General features: G+C 41.4%; 1 protein-coding gene across 3 annotated transcripts in view; it reads right to left on the reverse strand.

The window, feature by feature from the left end:
• The window catches only part of FANCI (FA complementation group I), a 114,473-nt gene that overhangs the window by 49,770 nt on the left and 49,521 nt on the right, over positions 1–15,182 (reverse strand). For all 3 annotated transcript variants that reach the window (XM_044279478.1, XM_044279477.1, XM_044279479.1), the window contains 10 exons: positions 13,922–14,093; positions 13,742–13,829; positions 13,499–13,629; positions 11,828–11,898; positions 8,308–8,422; positions 8,108–8,230; positions 7,935–8,003; positions 7,624–7,725; positions 6,572–6,751; positions 5,383–5,504 (listed from right to left, as the gene is read on the reverse strand). In XM_044279478.1, coding sequence (XP_044135413.1) covers positions 5,383–5,504; positions 6,572–6,751; positions 7,624–7,725; positions 7,935–8,003; positions 8,108–8,230; positions 8,308–8,422; positions 11,828–11,898; positions 13,499–13,629; positions 13,742–13,829; positions 13,922–14,093 — 1,173 coding nt within the window. The remainder of the gene's footprint in view (positions 1–5,382; positions 5,505–6,571; positions 6,752–7,623; positions 7,726–7,934; positions 8,004–8,107; positions 8,231–8,307; positions 8,423–11,827; positions 11,899–13,498; positions 13,630–13,741; positions 13,830–13,921; positions 14,094–15,182) is intronic.

Consider the following 15,182-nt stretch of genomic DNA (forward strand, 5'->3'; position numbering starts at 1 on the left):
ATTAATGAGAAATAGAACAGGTGTTCCTAATAATTCTTTAGGTGAGTGTATATCCACAAGTCCAAAATAAGCGACAGCACTCGTAGGTTCAGATGCAACAAAGATCATTTTTTTTAGGAATCCAGACTCAACAGTAACAAAGCATAGCAACATATAGAGACATATCAAAAGTTTTGACCAGTGGGCATCTGAATGCAGAGACCCCAACCAATAAAATGAGTAAGTAATAATAGGAATATTATTCATGGACACCATGAAATATTGACAGCCTCCTGCATTACAAATAACTATGTTTCACTCTGAAATGCTGCAGTGTTTCAAAGAAAACAGTTTTAAAACAAGGTACTGAGAAAATTGGCTTCCTTCCAGCTCTCCTTATCTGTCTCAGATTGATTGACAGGTCCCTATACGCATACAAGCTGAAGCCTGCCTAGCTAGCAATGCCTGGTGTACAGACCTACAAAAGCTGCTCGGTAGACATCTCCCTGTTCCAATGTTTATTATACATATAAAACAATCTATTCAAATACTGTGTATGATCGCTGATATTCAAGATATTTTTCAATGGAGGTCTTGATATATGGTGATCGTAGTGGAATATGGGCTTTGGTGTGATACAGTCCCTGGGATAGTAATCTCTAATAAAACAAATATTGTGCCAGCAAACTAATAATACATTATTTATAAATAGATATAAGTGAGTAAATAGGTGAATTGATCTGTTGCAGTAACGCCACAATATAATAAGTGCAAGGATATGTGAACCTGCAAAGGAAGATAGTTAAAAGGCCATCCGCAGTGGGACCTCCTGAATTTGGTGTGTAGGAAAAAATATAAAAATTATTACAAGTGCAAAAATCTAACCGCAATGGGGTGAAAACCACAATAAGCAAAACACGTTGCATTATAATTCAGCGGGTCAGTAATAGTCCCGCTGTATTGTAAGGGACAATTGTGTTTTGTCCAACAGAATTGGAAATAATATTTCTTCCAGCGATATTATGACCACAATATTTGGGAACCACAATAATACATAAAAAATATAGGAGAATATATAAATGTATAGTATAAAAATATATAAAACCACGTATAGTCGCACTGCACTATAATGAACAATCGTATTTTGTCCAGCAATAATCAAAATTGTATTCCATCCAGCAATATTATAACAGCAGAGTATAAAAGTTGTAGTTTCTCCTGCAGGATAGCGATATTAGAACCGCACTGTGGTATATAGGGATTATGTTTTACCCAGCAGATTTATTCAACTTTGATACAGTCTCAATGTCTCTTGAGGTTGAATACTCCCAAGTATATTACTATATATCATTTCTCCAAATAGAAGTACAATGTATCAATGTCAGATCTCTCCAGTTGTAATGTAATATAAATACAGGTTCCGTCATGCAGTTTTGTGATTTCAGTCTGCCGACCAACTTACTGCCTATACAGGGAGTGCAGAATTATTAGGCAAATGAGTATTTTGACCACATCATCCTCTTTATGCATGCTGTCTTACTCCAAGCTGTATAGGCTCGAAAGCCTACTACCAATTAAGCATATTAGGTGATGTGCATCTCTGTAATGAGAAGGGGTGTGGTCTAATGACATCAACACCCTATATCAGGTGTGCATAATTATTAGGCAACTTCCTTTCCTTTGGCAAAATGGGTCAAAAGAAGGACTTGACAGGCTCAGAAAAGTCAAAAATAGTGAGATATCTTGCAGAGGGATCTAACACTCTTAAAATTGCAAAGCTTCTGAAGCGTGATCATCGAACAAGCAAGCGTTTTATTCAAAATATTCAACAGGGTCGCAAGAAGCGTGTGGAAAAACCAAGGCGCAAAATAACTGCCCATGAACTGAGAAAAGTCAAGCGTGCAGCTGCCAAGATGCCACTTGCCACCAGTTTGGCCATATTTCAGAGCTGCAACATCACTGGAGTGCCCAAAAGCACAAGGTGTGCAATACTCAGAGACATGGCCAAGGTAAGAAAGGCTGAAAGACGACCACCACTGAACAAGACACACAAGCTGAAACGTCAAGACTGGGCCAAGAAATATCTCAAGACTGATTTTTCTAAGGTTTTATAGACTGATGAAATGAGAGTGAGTCTTGATGGGCCAGATGGATGGGCCCGTGGCTGGATTGGTAAAGGGCAGAGAGCTCCAGTCCGACTCAGACGCCAGCAAGGTAGAGGTGGAGTACTGGTTTGGGCTGGTATCATCAAAGATGAGCTTGTGGGACCTTTTCGGGTTGAGGATGGAGTCAAGCTCAACTCCCAGTCCTACTGCCAGTTTCTGGAAGACACCTTCTTCAAGCAGTGGTACAGGAAGAAGTCTGCATCCTTCAAGAAAAACATGATTTTCATGCAGGACAATGCTCCATCACACGCGTCCAAGTACTCCACAGCGTGGCTGGCAAGAAAGGGTATAAAAGAAGAAAATCTAATGACATGGCCTCCTTGTTCACCTGATCTGAACCCCATTGAGAACCTGTGGTCCATCATCAAATGTGAGATTTACAAGGAGGGAAAACAGTACACCTCTCTGAACAGTGTCTGGGAGGCTGTGGTTGCTGCTGCACACAATGTTGATGGTGAACAGATCAAAACACTGACAGAATCCATGGATGGCAAGCTTTTGAGTGTCCTTGCAAAGAAAGGTGGCTATATTGGTCACTGATTTGTTTTTGTTTTGTTTTTGAATGTCAGAAATGTATATTTGTGAATGTTGAGATGTTATATTGGTTTCACTGGTAAAAATAAATAATTGAAATGGGTATATATTTGTTTTTTGTTAAGTTGCCTAATAATTATGCACAGTAATAGTCACCTGCACACACAGATATCCCCCTAAAATAGCTAAAACTAAAAACAAACTAAAAACTACTTCCAAAAATATTCAGCTTTGATATTAATGAGTTTTTTGGGTTTATTGAGAACATGGTTGCTGTTCAATAATAAAATGAATCCTCAAAAATACAACTTGCCTAATAATTCTGCACTCCCTGTATTTGTTCACTTAAAATAGCTGAGTATTATATCTGTTACTCACAGTTGGTTGTCTCCGGATTTAGATCCTGGTATAAGCAACCTGATAATATATTATAAGATATTTATATTTTTTATGTATTATTGTGGTTCCCAAATATTGTGGTCATAATATCGCTGGAAGAAATATTATTTCCAATACTGTTGGACAAAACACAATTGTCCCTTACGATACATATCGCTGACCCGCTGAATTATAATGCAACGTGTTTTGCTTATTGTGGTTTTCACCCCATTGCGGTTAGATTTTTGCACTTGTAATAATTTTTATATTTTTTCCTACACACCAAATTCAGGAGGTCCCACTGTGGATGGCCTTTTAACTATCTTCCTTTGCAGGTTCACATATCCTTGCACTTATTATATTGTGGCGTTACTGCAACAGATCAATTCACCTATTTACTCACTTATATCTATATATAAATAATTTATTATTAGTTTGCTGGCACAATATTTGTTTTATTAGAGATTACTATCCCAGGGACTGTATCACACCAAAGCCCATATTCCACTACGATCACCATATATCAAGACCTCCATTGAAAAATATCTTGAATATCAGCGATCATACACAGTATTTGAATAGATTGTTTTATATGTATAATTAACATTGAATACTATACACAAGGAAGCCTCTGTGTGTGTATGTATATACATATATATACACTTTCATATGAGGTGTGCACAACCAATCTACTTTCATATGAGGTGTGCACAACCAATCTACCCGCCCCATATATAACAACGAGGTGAGCCGTCACAACCCAATATACTTTATCTCTCTGTTCCAGGCTTTCAGATATTTTTTTTGCTGAAAGACCGCCACTAGAGATAAGAAAAGTTTTCAAAAATTTAATTTGGCAACAAGTTAGCCCAAAAATATGATTAGTTAAGAATTAGGCTACTTTCATACTTGCGTTCAGAGCGGATCCGTCTGGTGTCTGCACAGACGGATCCACTCATATAATGCAGAGGATGGGATCCGTTTGCATTATAGTTTAGAAAAAAATTCTAAGTGTGAAAAGTTGCTCAGACGGATCCGTCCAGACGTTACATTGAAAGTCAATGGGGGACGGATCCGTTTGAAAATTGAGCCATATTGTGTCAACTTCAAACGGATCTGTCCCCATTGACTTACATTGTAAGTCTGGACGGATCCGTTTGCCTCCGCACAGCCAGGCGGACATCCGAACGATGTCCGCCTGCTGAGCGGAGGACAAACAGTGCCAGATTGATGCATTCTGAGCGGATCCACATCCACTCAGAGTGCATTGGGGCAGTACGGATGTGTTTGGGGCCGCTTGTGAGAGCCTTCAAACGGAACTCGCAAGCGGACCCCCGAACGCTAGTGTGAAAGTAGCCTTAATTTGTCATGAATCGCTATAAATCATGTATACCGAGGCCACACAGAGCGGTCATGTTACGGTGAAGAACAGCAGCTGCCAATTAGCCCGCACAGTATAGTCTTTTTTCATTGTTATTGGCCATGCGGTACCTTTCATGCACCTTAAACAGGGGCTGTTGCTGGTATGGGGCTTGGCTGGTTAGGTGGGGGCACAATATACAAATTATTGCTGTTGTGGCTTGCAATCTCCTGCAGATTATTTGACAGTAAACAGAATATTAATCAGCTCTGGCAAACCCACTTCTCCAACCCCAGCCCTCTCCTGCCCTACAGGTGGGAGCCCTTCTTCTGCCATCTGCTTTTCCTCCTTTTTCACATCATCTAATAACGATGAGAATATGTAATCAGGAACATCCAGCTCCTCCTCTATCTGTATCTTGCTGACTTTTCTAGGACATGGAGACTTTGAAGGATGATTTGGAAGAAGTAAAACCAGCAAAAGATGAGGATGGTCATCATTAACACCTGGCCCCCGTAAGGTGTGCAGACTGGATGGTATTGGTTGGCACGCTGGCAGTGGGATAATAAATGCTTCCATCTTATTGATATTGAATTACATTTACAGCTGATGTAGGAATAATTAAATGTAGGAATAAATAAAACTGATGCAGAAAAAGTCTCCCTGCACTCTCCCTCTCCAATATTCTTCTATTAAATGATTTTCTGGCTGCATAGAATTATACGCGTTCACAGGGTTCTTACTTTCACTTTGTAACACGTGCAGCCGTCATTTTAATAAAAACTGACGAAGTGCAAGGAAATTATGATTCATTGCGAATCAAAGTTTTCCTAAACTTCGGACCAAATTCCACTTTAAATGCTTTGCTTCACTCAACATTAATCACCATGTTTCAGAGGAAGAGGTTCCCTAAACAGGGAAAATATGGCACATCAAAGTTTTGTTGACAACAGATCTACATCTTACCTGAAGTCTGCGGTGGAAAAGTTGTACTCTATTAGCACCTCACAAACTCCCATAACCAGAACGGCGTAGTTATAATTTTTCATCCCAACTCCAGATGACAAAGAGAAGTCAGCTGACTTGTCCTAGTTGGGAAGGAAGACCGCGTGGTTAACATGATTTAACTTGTAGAAGGGGACTTACTAAAAAAAGTTCTGAGACATAGTGGCCAGCCAAGAAGACTTGAGAATTAAGGCAGGAGTGAATGGGAATGGTAGTGGAATGAATAGTAGAAAATAAAAAGCCCAGTCCCTCCCTTATAGAAGGCTGCCCTCACTGAGGCCCTTAACAAAACTCGCTGACTTCAGGGCTCTGTCACTCCTGTGATGGGATTTAGTAGTTTTAGAATACTGACCTGCTAAAGCCCATGGAGCGCACCAGTGCAGCAAGAGAGAACCAGAGATGGGCGAGGGCATTGTGCGCCATTGGACACATCTCTCTGACATCTTCTCTTCTATGCACGACAGGAAACAAAACTGCCAATTACTGAGGTGGGGTAGGCTGGCAGTTTGCTTCACAGGAGGCGCACCGTGGGATTTAGCAGGTCAGTACTCTAGACAGCGATCTAAGTCAGAAGGGTATGTCCCTACATTATGCTGCCCGCAGTAAGAAAAGTATAATGGGGCTGACAGGTTCCCTTTAAGTTAAAAAGGACTTTTCACCTCTATAGACATGCCTGTTTTAATAGCTAAATGCATTCCCCATGTAATAACAATTCCGGAACATCTATTCTTATGGCTCTATCTTGTGTCATTCCTGTATTATTTCTACTAGAAGTTATGAATAAATTGCTGTTAGACTTCAGTAAGGGTACAGAGAGTCGGTAACCAGTTGGGGGGGGGGGGGGGTGTACCTGCACAGTCTGAAAATGGCAGCACTGATGGGATAGAGTGAGACTGTGCAGGGACACCCCCCCCAACTGGTTAACTCCCCTCTGTACCCTTACTGAAGGCTGATAGCAATTCAGTCATAACTTCTAGTAGAAATAATAAAGAAATGCTCCAAAATTGTTATTACATGGAGAATGCATGTAGCTATTAAAACTGTTTTGTCTGGAGTGGTGACAGGTCCTCCTTAAGGAATTAAAAGTAAGTAAAGTAAAAGTAAAGTTAACGAATTCCAAGTATTTTTCCCATTTCATAATAAAACTTACCAGTTCGAACTCCTCCAGATCGCATTTGGTCATTCTCCTGGTTATGGATCCCAGTATCTCATCAATTTCTTGCTGACACGCCATATTTTCCTCATCATCATCTGCTTCTCCTTCCTGTAGTAAACTGCTCCTTTGTTTATACCAGTTAAGGCAATAGTGAATACTGCTCAGCAAGTGTGCCTAAACCCCAGAATATCGATAAAGATCCATTTGTTATTAAAGTACCTTTAAATACACAGTTACAACACAGTAAAAGCAAAGAGTAGGCATGTAACTAGCACAATTAGATTATCCCAGGGATGGCCAAATAGTCCAACATAATCTACTGCCCGACTCTTGAGTGGTGACCAGTAGATTGCAAGTTCGTCCATCCTTAACGTTCTATAAACTGGGTTCATGAATTATCTGTGACTTTAAAAAACGTGGCATCATCAGACTCCCCCACTTAGGCCTGTCACCTTCAGATGGAAGAACCACCAGCAGCAACAGCAGTAGAGGTGGGTACAGAACCAACAACACTAAGAAGCTGGGAAGCAGCAGCAGGAACAGCAACATCTGTGGCTGAAAGATCTACTGTTCGGTACAGCAATTATTGCTAGTAATAAAATTACTAGTAATTTTATATACAGTTAAAGCAAAGTATCAGGCCTAGAGTAATTAGGTCAGGACTACCCCACACTTCTAACTGGACTAAATAAAATCTAAAAATAATATATTCTGCCTCTATTAGAGGGGTATTCGGGTAAGAAACATTGATGACTAAGTGCAAGCCCGGTGGGGATCCAGCCACGCAGAACCGACACTGGGGAGAAAAAAGGGAAATTCCTCCCAGCAGCAAGATCATGGCTGGGAGGAGTTTAAATGGAGTGGAAGTCAAGCATGCATCCTGATGCTCCATTCAAAGTCTTTTGCACTGATAGAAACAGTCAAGCCTCACCGATCTAAGATTTCTGACAGGTGATAAATGCTGCTAACAGGAATACCACTTTAGGAATACCCTGCTAGATCACTGCTTTCACTAGAGTGTCTCTGCCTTAGAAACAGTCACTTACCAATGGCTCCTGCAGTATTATCTGTTCCTTCTGGGCAGTGATACATTTCTCCAGCTTCAAAGGTGGCAACAAGTCAGGTTCTGGTTCATAGTACTTCTTTAACTAAAGCAAAGTCAAATCATGTGAGTAAATACGTTGTTTCTTCTAACTACCCCTCAGAAAACTGGCAGCAGAATGACTATATTATGGCATACAAGGTACAGGATACTTCTGTACCTAATTATCTGCCCACACTAAATATTTCAACATAAAGGTCTCCATTACCCCGCTCATACAGAATGTTAACACTTTCTTCCCCCATATCATCATACCTGAGCCACAAGTGTGTGCATGATGGGTCTGGCTAGTTGTGAGTTCCGTCGAATAACATCATAAAACCCCTAAAAAAAAGGCAAGAAAATGTGATCTAAATTTTGGTCTTGTTAAAAAAAAAAAAAAAAAAAAAAAAAAAAAAATTCTACATAGTGTCAGATAATAAAAGTACCTCATAAAGAATACGTCGAATGTCTTCCTGCTGACTCAAGCATCTTCTCAGACATCCTAGTATTTCCAAGCAAAAAGCTTCATTTGCAGCTGAATTGTATCGAGTATGGACATCCACCAGCACCTGCCACGCATAGATCAGAATATACACTTATGCCAACCTACACATAAAGAAAAGAGAAATAATAGATAGAAACTTACCTGGCTCGCGCCAATGGCTTGGCTACACTGAGAAGAGGACAAGCTCCCCAGGACTTTAAAGTTCTTAAGCAAGAGCAGGAAACCAGCTACTGCGGACTTCCGGGCATCTAATTGACTGATCACAAAATGGATTAGAAAAATCATTAATAATCAATCTGAAGACCCATTTTGCAGTAAAAAATATAAAAAAAAGCACATGAATGAGTATTTCAATCACATCAAGGCTTCTATATACACTACTCAACAAAAAAAAGTTAGGAATATTTGGCTTGTGGGTGAAATTTCAAGATGAACCTAAAATGCACTCAAATCTTTACTGGTGAACTTAATGTGACCTTCTCTAAACTTTTGAATGCATATGTCCAACTGTTCAATGTTTTAGTGCTTTTTGCACAACTAGCTATTCTCTAGCAAGGAGCTTAATGGAAAAATTCACAACAGGTGTTTGATCCAAGAATCGCCCAATAAATTTCCTGGTTCAATTAGAATTGCTATTTAAACAGTCCTCCTCATCATGCTGTTCATTTTGATATCATGAGACTAAGATGGCACCTAACAATTGATCAACAGTACCCCGCCATTGCAATGCTTGAAGCAGGATGTTCTCAGACTGAAGTGGCCACTGAGCTTAGAGTGTCTTAGAGTGTCATCAGCAGGTTGCAACAGAGATACAGAGAGACAGGAAGTGTCACAGAAAGGCATAGAAGTGGACATCCTTTGGCCACATCCCACATTGATGACCACTTTGTTTTTTGTGAACAATGCCCTGCAGAACCAGATTATGAATGCCACACAACTCCAGACACATTTAAGGGAGGTGAGATGCACCCAAGTGTCACATCAGACCATTCAAAACCTTATACATCAGTGGGTCTCAGTGCTGTTCACTTATGAAAGTCGATTCAAGCTGAGCAGAAATTATGGTCACCAACAATGTTGGAGACGTTAATAAGAGCACTATGCATCGGCTACTGGTGAGCCTTTGGTGGTGGTAGTGCTACCATTCATACTCAATCACTGTCCTTTTGTTCATTATCTCATCCACTCTGATCGGGGATGAACAATCGATACTACAATCATTTGTCCCCATTCAGTTTTCAGTGGTTGTCGGCAGCATATCTGTTATGCTGCTGACAATGATTTTAAGTGCAGCCTATCTGACCTGATCATGAGTGTTTGCTCATATGTTAGGTGATCTGCAGCACATTTACACAAGGCAGTTATCAGAAATAAGTGTTTCCCATGTAAATTTGTGCTGATGGCTTTAAATGATTACATCCTTACATTCAGCATGAAGCAGCTATTAAACTGAGTCCTCACATCAGGATATTTCCTGCTGAACAATTCCCTTAAAAAAGGTTTCCATCACATTCACCATCCCCCTCTATCCCCAAGGTTATAAGTCATTCTGATTAGGGCTGCAGCTAACGATTATTTGAATAATCGATTAGTTGCCGATTAATTTCTACGATTAATCGATTAATCGGGAAAAATGACAAAATTACAAAACAGAGAGGTTTATATGATCTTACTTGAAAAATTATGTTCAAAGGCCATATTAAAACAAATTGTGGACGACACTATTATGGGGGATCTGTGGACGACACTATTATGGGGGATCTGTGGACGACACTATTATGGGGGATCTGTGGACGACACTATTATGGGGGATCTGTGGACGACACTATTATGGGGGATCTGTGGACGACACTATTATGGGGGATCTGTGGACGACACTATTATGGGGGATCTGTGGACGACACTTATGGGGGATCTGTGGACGACACTTATGGGGGATCTGTGGACGACACTTATGGGGGATCTATGGACGACACTTATGGGGGATCTGTGGACAACACTATTATGGGGGGATCTGTGGACGACACTATTATGGGGGATCTGTGGACGGCGTAGTTATGGAGAGGGGGATATGTGCACTGTTATGGGCATAACAGTGCACAGATCCCTTTCCTCATAACAGTGCACAGATCCCCCTTCCCATAGCAGTGCCATACACAGACCCCCCCCCCCTCCTCCCTATAGCAGTGCTATACACAGACCCCCCTCCCCATAGCAGTGCCATAGACAGATCCTCCCCCCTCCCCATAGCAGTGCTATACACAGACCCCCCTTCCCATAGCAGTGCCATAGACAGATCCCCCCTCCCCCTTCCCCCTAACAGCCCCGGCCCCGATGCTTGCATCTTTATTTTACCTTTTTACAATGACGCTCCCGTTCCTGTAACAGCCAGGCAGAGCAGACGGCGGCGTAACGTCACTCAATCACGTGACGCGCCTGCTCCGCCCACTTCATGAATGAAGGAGGCGGAGCAGGCGTGTCACGTGAGTGAGTGACGTTACGCCGCCGTCCGCTCTGCCTGGCTGTTACAGGAGCGGGAGCGTCATTGTAAAAAGGTAAAATAAAGATGCAGCGACCGCCCGCCCGCCCGAATAGCAACGAATCGGCGATTATTCGATAACTGGATTCGTCGACAACGAATCCAGTTATCGAATATAATCGATTACATCGATTAATCGTTGCAGCCCTAATTCTGATATCGTTTTAGGATTCTCACTTTGTACCATTTTAATTCCTGTCTTTGAATCCACTTTGTCTCACCAATATCTTTTTGTAGGTGAAGACCTAAAAGGGAATCTGTCACCTAGTTTGAGGATATTCAGCTGTCACCATTGCCGTGTGCAATAAACTACCTCATTTCCTGCAATGGTCTTCTTTCTTCTCTTCATGGTTTCATTTCGATAAAAAGGCGCTTTTTGTGATCTGCAAATTAACCTCCAAGGTGCCCAGAGGGGCGTTATTCTTCATCTCTTGAGCCCAGTAACGCCCCCCCTGCAGTGCCCATCCCGCCTTAATTTTGAGCCCAAGCACACCTACTAATTTAGAAATATCGTCCCACTGCCGAGGTGAACAGCTCTGCCCCCTCCGCTACGTCAACTAATACATTCAAAATACACCCCTGGCTTCTTTCTTTCGGCCATCGGAAATCTCGCACAGGCGCAGTACCGCCATCAAGCGAATTCTTGAGTGGAAAAACAGCAGTGTAATACAGTACTAGAAAAGTGCATGAGTAAACAAATCTCATGATTTTTTGCGCAGATTTCACACTGCGTGTCATTAGGTCACAGTGCAGTGCAGGTCCTAAAAGACCAGGGAGCAGTGAGTGTAGGAAAAGTGTGGGGTCTGATAAAGATTGGTGGTCTGAAATGAAGTCTGATGAAGACTAGGGGTCTGATAAAAACTGGGGAATCTGATCAGAGTACTGATGAAAATTAGAGGTTTGATGAAAAAATATATATATTTCTTTACGTTCTCTAAAACTTGGGTGCATCTTATAATCAGGTACGTCTTATCACGCGAAATATACGGTACACATGCTGGGAGATTTTCTGGATTATCAGATGTGAACATAGCCCTACCTAATTAACATGCCAAGTACAAAAGCTCAAGCAACAACCTTAAGGACATTTTTAGATTACTATATTAAAAAGAACAATCATACCTCGCAAACATCGCCTTCCTCAGAACAAGGATGACATTGTCCCTCACAGATACATTTATTTTTAAAATTGGCTGTAAAAACAAAACAGAAACCTCACTCAGGGAGACACATTGTTAAAGGGGTATTAAGATTTTATTTATTTTTTTATTTCATGTCCCACCCATCCTTTTTGAGACCGACATCTTTTGCACTATTTATTAAAAGTTGCCTACCTGGACAGCACTGCACCACCAGTCAATTGATATACTTCTGGATTATATCCCGTACATTGTGCACTTGATCCTAGCCTGGTTACAACTCACGATGAATGTGTCAGTCATCAATGGCGATGCGTTCATGGCATGCCCCCGGTACCCCATAACCATGGTGCATGCATGAGAATAAATCGCTTGCTAGCGCTATAAAGCATACAATACTATCCTGATCCCTAACCAGGTCGGCTGCTCCTGCACAGTCAGGCAGCCTTTGCTACTGACTGCTGTCACCATGCAGGTCAGCAGGTGGGATAGTACTGTATGCTCAACAGTGCTAGCGAGAGATTCATTCTCTACTCACAAATTTTTTATTAGAAAATCAGAGCATACAACATCTTCCATAGTGTCACAGTACAATGACATAAAATATAATTTGCGCCTAACAGTACGCAAGAGATTCATTCTCACACATGCGCCGTCGTTATGGGGTGCAAAGGGCAGGCCATGAACATGTCAAATGTGATGAATTGAATAACACATTCATTGTGGATTGTAAGCAGGTTGAGATCCAGGGCACAGTGTACGGCACGTGATCAAGGAAGCGCCAGGAGCATTTAGTTTGACCGGGAACGCAGCACTGGACACTTGGCAACTTTTAACTAGTAGCAATGCAAAAGATGTTAGTCTCAATTCTAATTCAGTTAGTCAGAATACCCCTTTAAAAGCAAAAATTTGTACTTCCCAGGTACATATGTTTCCCAATGTCTTGTGCAAACCTACAGCCACATTTTTGCATGACTTTTTCCAGTTAAAATTAACTAAAATGAAACATATACAGCGTATATAAGTTTGGTACTTATTGTGTACATGAAGAAATGTAAGAAGACAGTACTGTTAGGGTTCTGTGTCCTGGCGCAGAACCTTTTCTGGTTCGAGAGCCACGTTACATATTGCACCACTTCCAAGTGTACTGTGGATACAATGATACACTGTGCTATGCCTATTGCAGCACCCCGAAAGGAATGGTGCAAGACAAAGGGATTTAGAGCATAGCATAGAAAGACAGCAACCCTTCGTCATGTATAACACAGTATATTATTTTTTGCTCCTTTAAAGTGATTAAAATAGGACAGTGACAGTCCATCCCTTAGCAATTAGTGCCAATTAGTATCACTATCTAAAGTGCACCCCATAGTGCCACCCTGACCGCTGTTACTGCTACTGGCCACAGTACCCCTCGTTAAAGTGGATCTGTGATCTGAATATGCTTTAAATCAATCTTTGAAATTTGCTCATTGATTTCCACTGTTCAAAACCTCCTATTCCGCACTCTCAGTAGAGTGCTAGTAAAGAGGACACAGTCCCTTCAGTATAGCTTTTGGTGGTGGTCCCAATTCACAGACCACCATTAAAGTCATCTTCTGTAATATGAATCTCACAAGGCACATATTTGTTTTATCATTTTCTTGGCATATACCTGTAAAGCTTTAAGTAGACCCTGAACTGTGGAAAATGACAAGTGGAAGAGATGTTCAAATGTTGCAGTCAGTTTAGAGGATGAATTCTGCATTATAAGAGGTGTTGCATGTACAATGTCCGAGAGAAGATCTGCAAAACATTTCGTAAGATCTTATTTTTTCTACATGGACTTTGTAGTTTCATGTGGTATCCACCATCAACCTTGCACATTAATGAACAACTTCAATCCTGGACAATTTACCTATGAAATGACTTGTGGGAGACGTTGCCTTAGTAATAACACGATTTAAGACCTGCTCCAAAATCACACTTCTTATTGGTTCATGAACCTAAAATATGACATGAACAAGTTTTAAAAGTCTGCAGCACATAAATACAATTTGGAAATAGGCAGACGGGGAAACTACAACAATAAATTCACCTTGAAGGTTTCTAGTACAATTTTGGACCCAAGCTGACTGGCCTGTTGACTTGGTGATCCTACAGTTGCCTCTGACACCTTGGCACCTGGAGCGATTTTAGGCCCATATGAATCCATTAAGAGAAAGCCAAGCTCCACAAGCCCTTGGGTGACATGGTCCCAACCGAATACACTGAGAAAGAGAACTTATTGTAATTCATCAGTATCATTTGTAATGAACAAATAAAAAATATCATCTACAAATTATAAAGTAAATTTCAGTCTTGTTCACACATGTAGGTAATTTACAGGTTTGCCATCGTAGTGGGGTTGTCTCCTTTGACCACGTCAAGGCCAGGTTAATCCCCCCCTCCCTTATGACTAGGCTCATTTCCCATTTGTCTTTGAAAGCCATAACCTATTTATCCTTTCGGTTATAAAAAAGAAGATATCCAGCACTGCAAAAGTGAATCATAAAAAAAAAAAGTATTTATTTTGGCAGGTTAAAAGATTGTAGCATCACAGTACTAAAACATTTTCTATGTGTTTAGGACTGAACCGTTCAGACGCGTAAGCAAATTTTTTGAGCTGTGATAAAATACAAAATGTTTATAAAGGATTCCCTTTTGCTGTGCTAGATATCTCCTATTTGACCTGCTTTCTTCAAGTTGTGCACCATAAGGAGAGTCCTAACCAAGGCATGGTCAGCACAATATTGTTTGGTTGTTATATCCTTTTGGTTATGTTAAACGAGATTTTTGTGAACTCACCTGTAAAATCTCTTTCTCGCTTTATTCATTTGGGGACCCAGGACCATGAGTATAGCTTGCTGCTGCCACTAGGAGGCGACACTAGGCTAAAAACTGTAAGTTCATCCTCTGCCAGCTATACCCCCTCCAGTCTGGAGAGAGCCTATCAGTTTGTGCTCCAACAGTAGGAGAAGCAGAATTAAACTGAAAACCAAACAAGAACTGCACACTGCCATAAGACCAAACCAAACCAAGGTCTCAACTGGCAACCCATGGACCCCACATGCCGTACTAAGAACAATGGGTGGGGGGCGGAGCCTGGCCGGAGAAGGAGTGAGACGCGTGCCTCCATAGCTCCTGCCAAACTCCTGTATTTTATCCTGCCGGGCTGTCCGGATCGCTACCTTTTACCCACAGACGGGTGTGCCATCGGTCATAGCAGCTGTAAGGACTGACTCGGGCGTCCAGCATGCCGAAAAGGGGGAAAACTCCGATGAAACCAGGCCGGGAGGCGCGGGAGCAGCATGGCGCCG

This window comes from Bufo gargarizans, chromosome 2 (assembly GCF_014858855.1).
Source record: "Bufo gargarizans isolate SCDJY-AF-19 chromosome 2, ASM1485885v1, whole genome shotgun sequence".
NCBI classification, from domain to species: domain Eukaryota; kingdom Metazoa; phylum Chordata; class Amphibia; order Anura; family Bufonidae; genus Bufo; species Bufo gargarizans.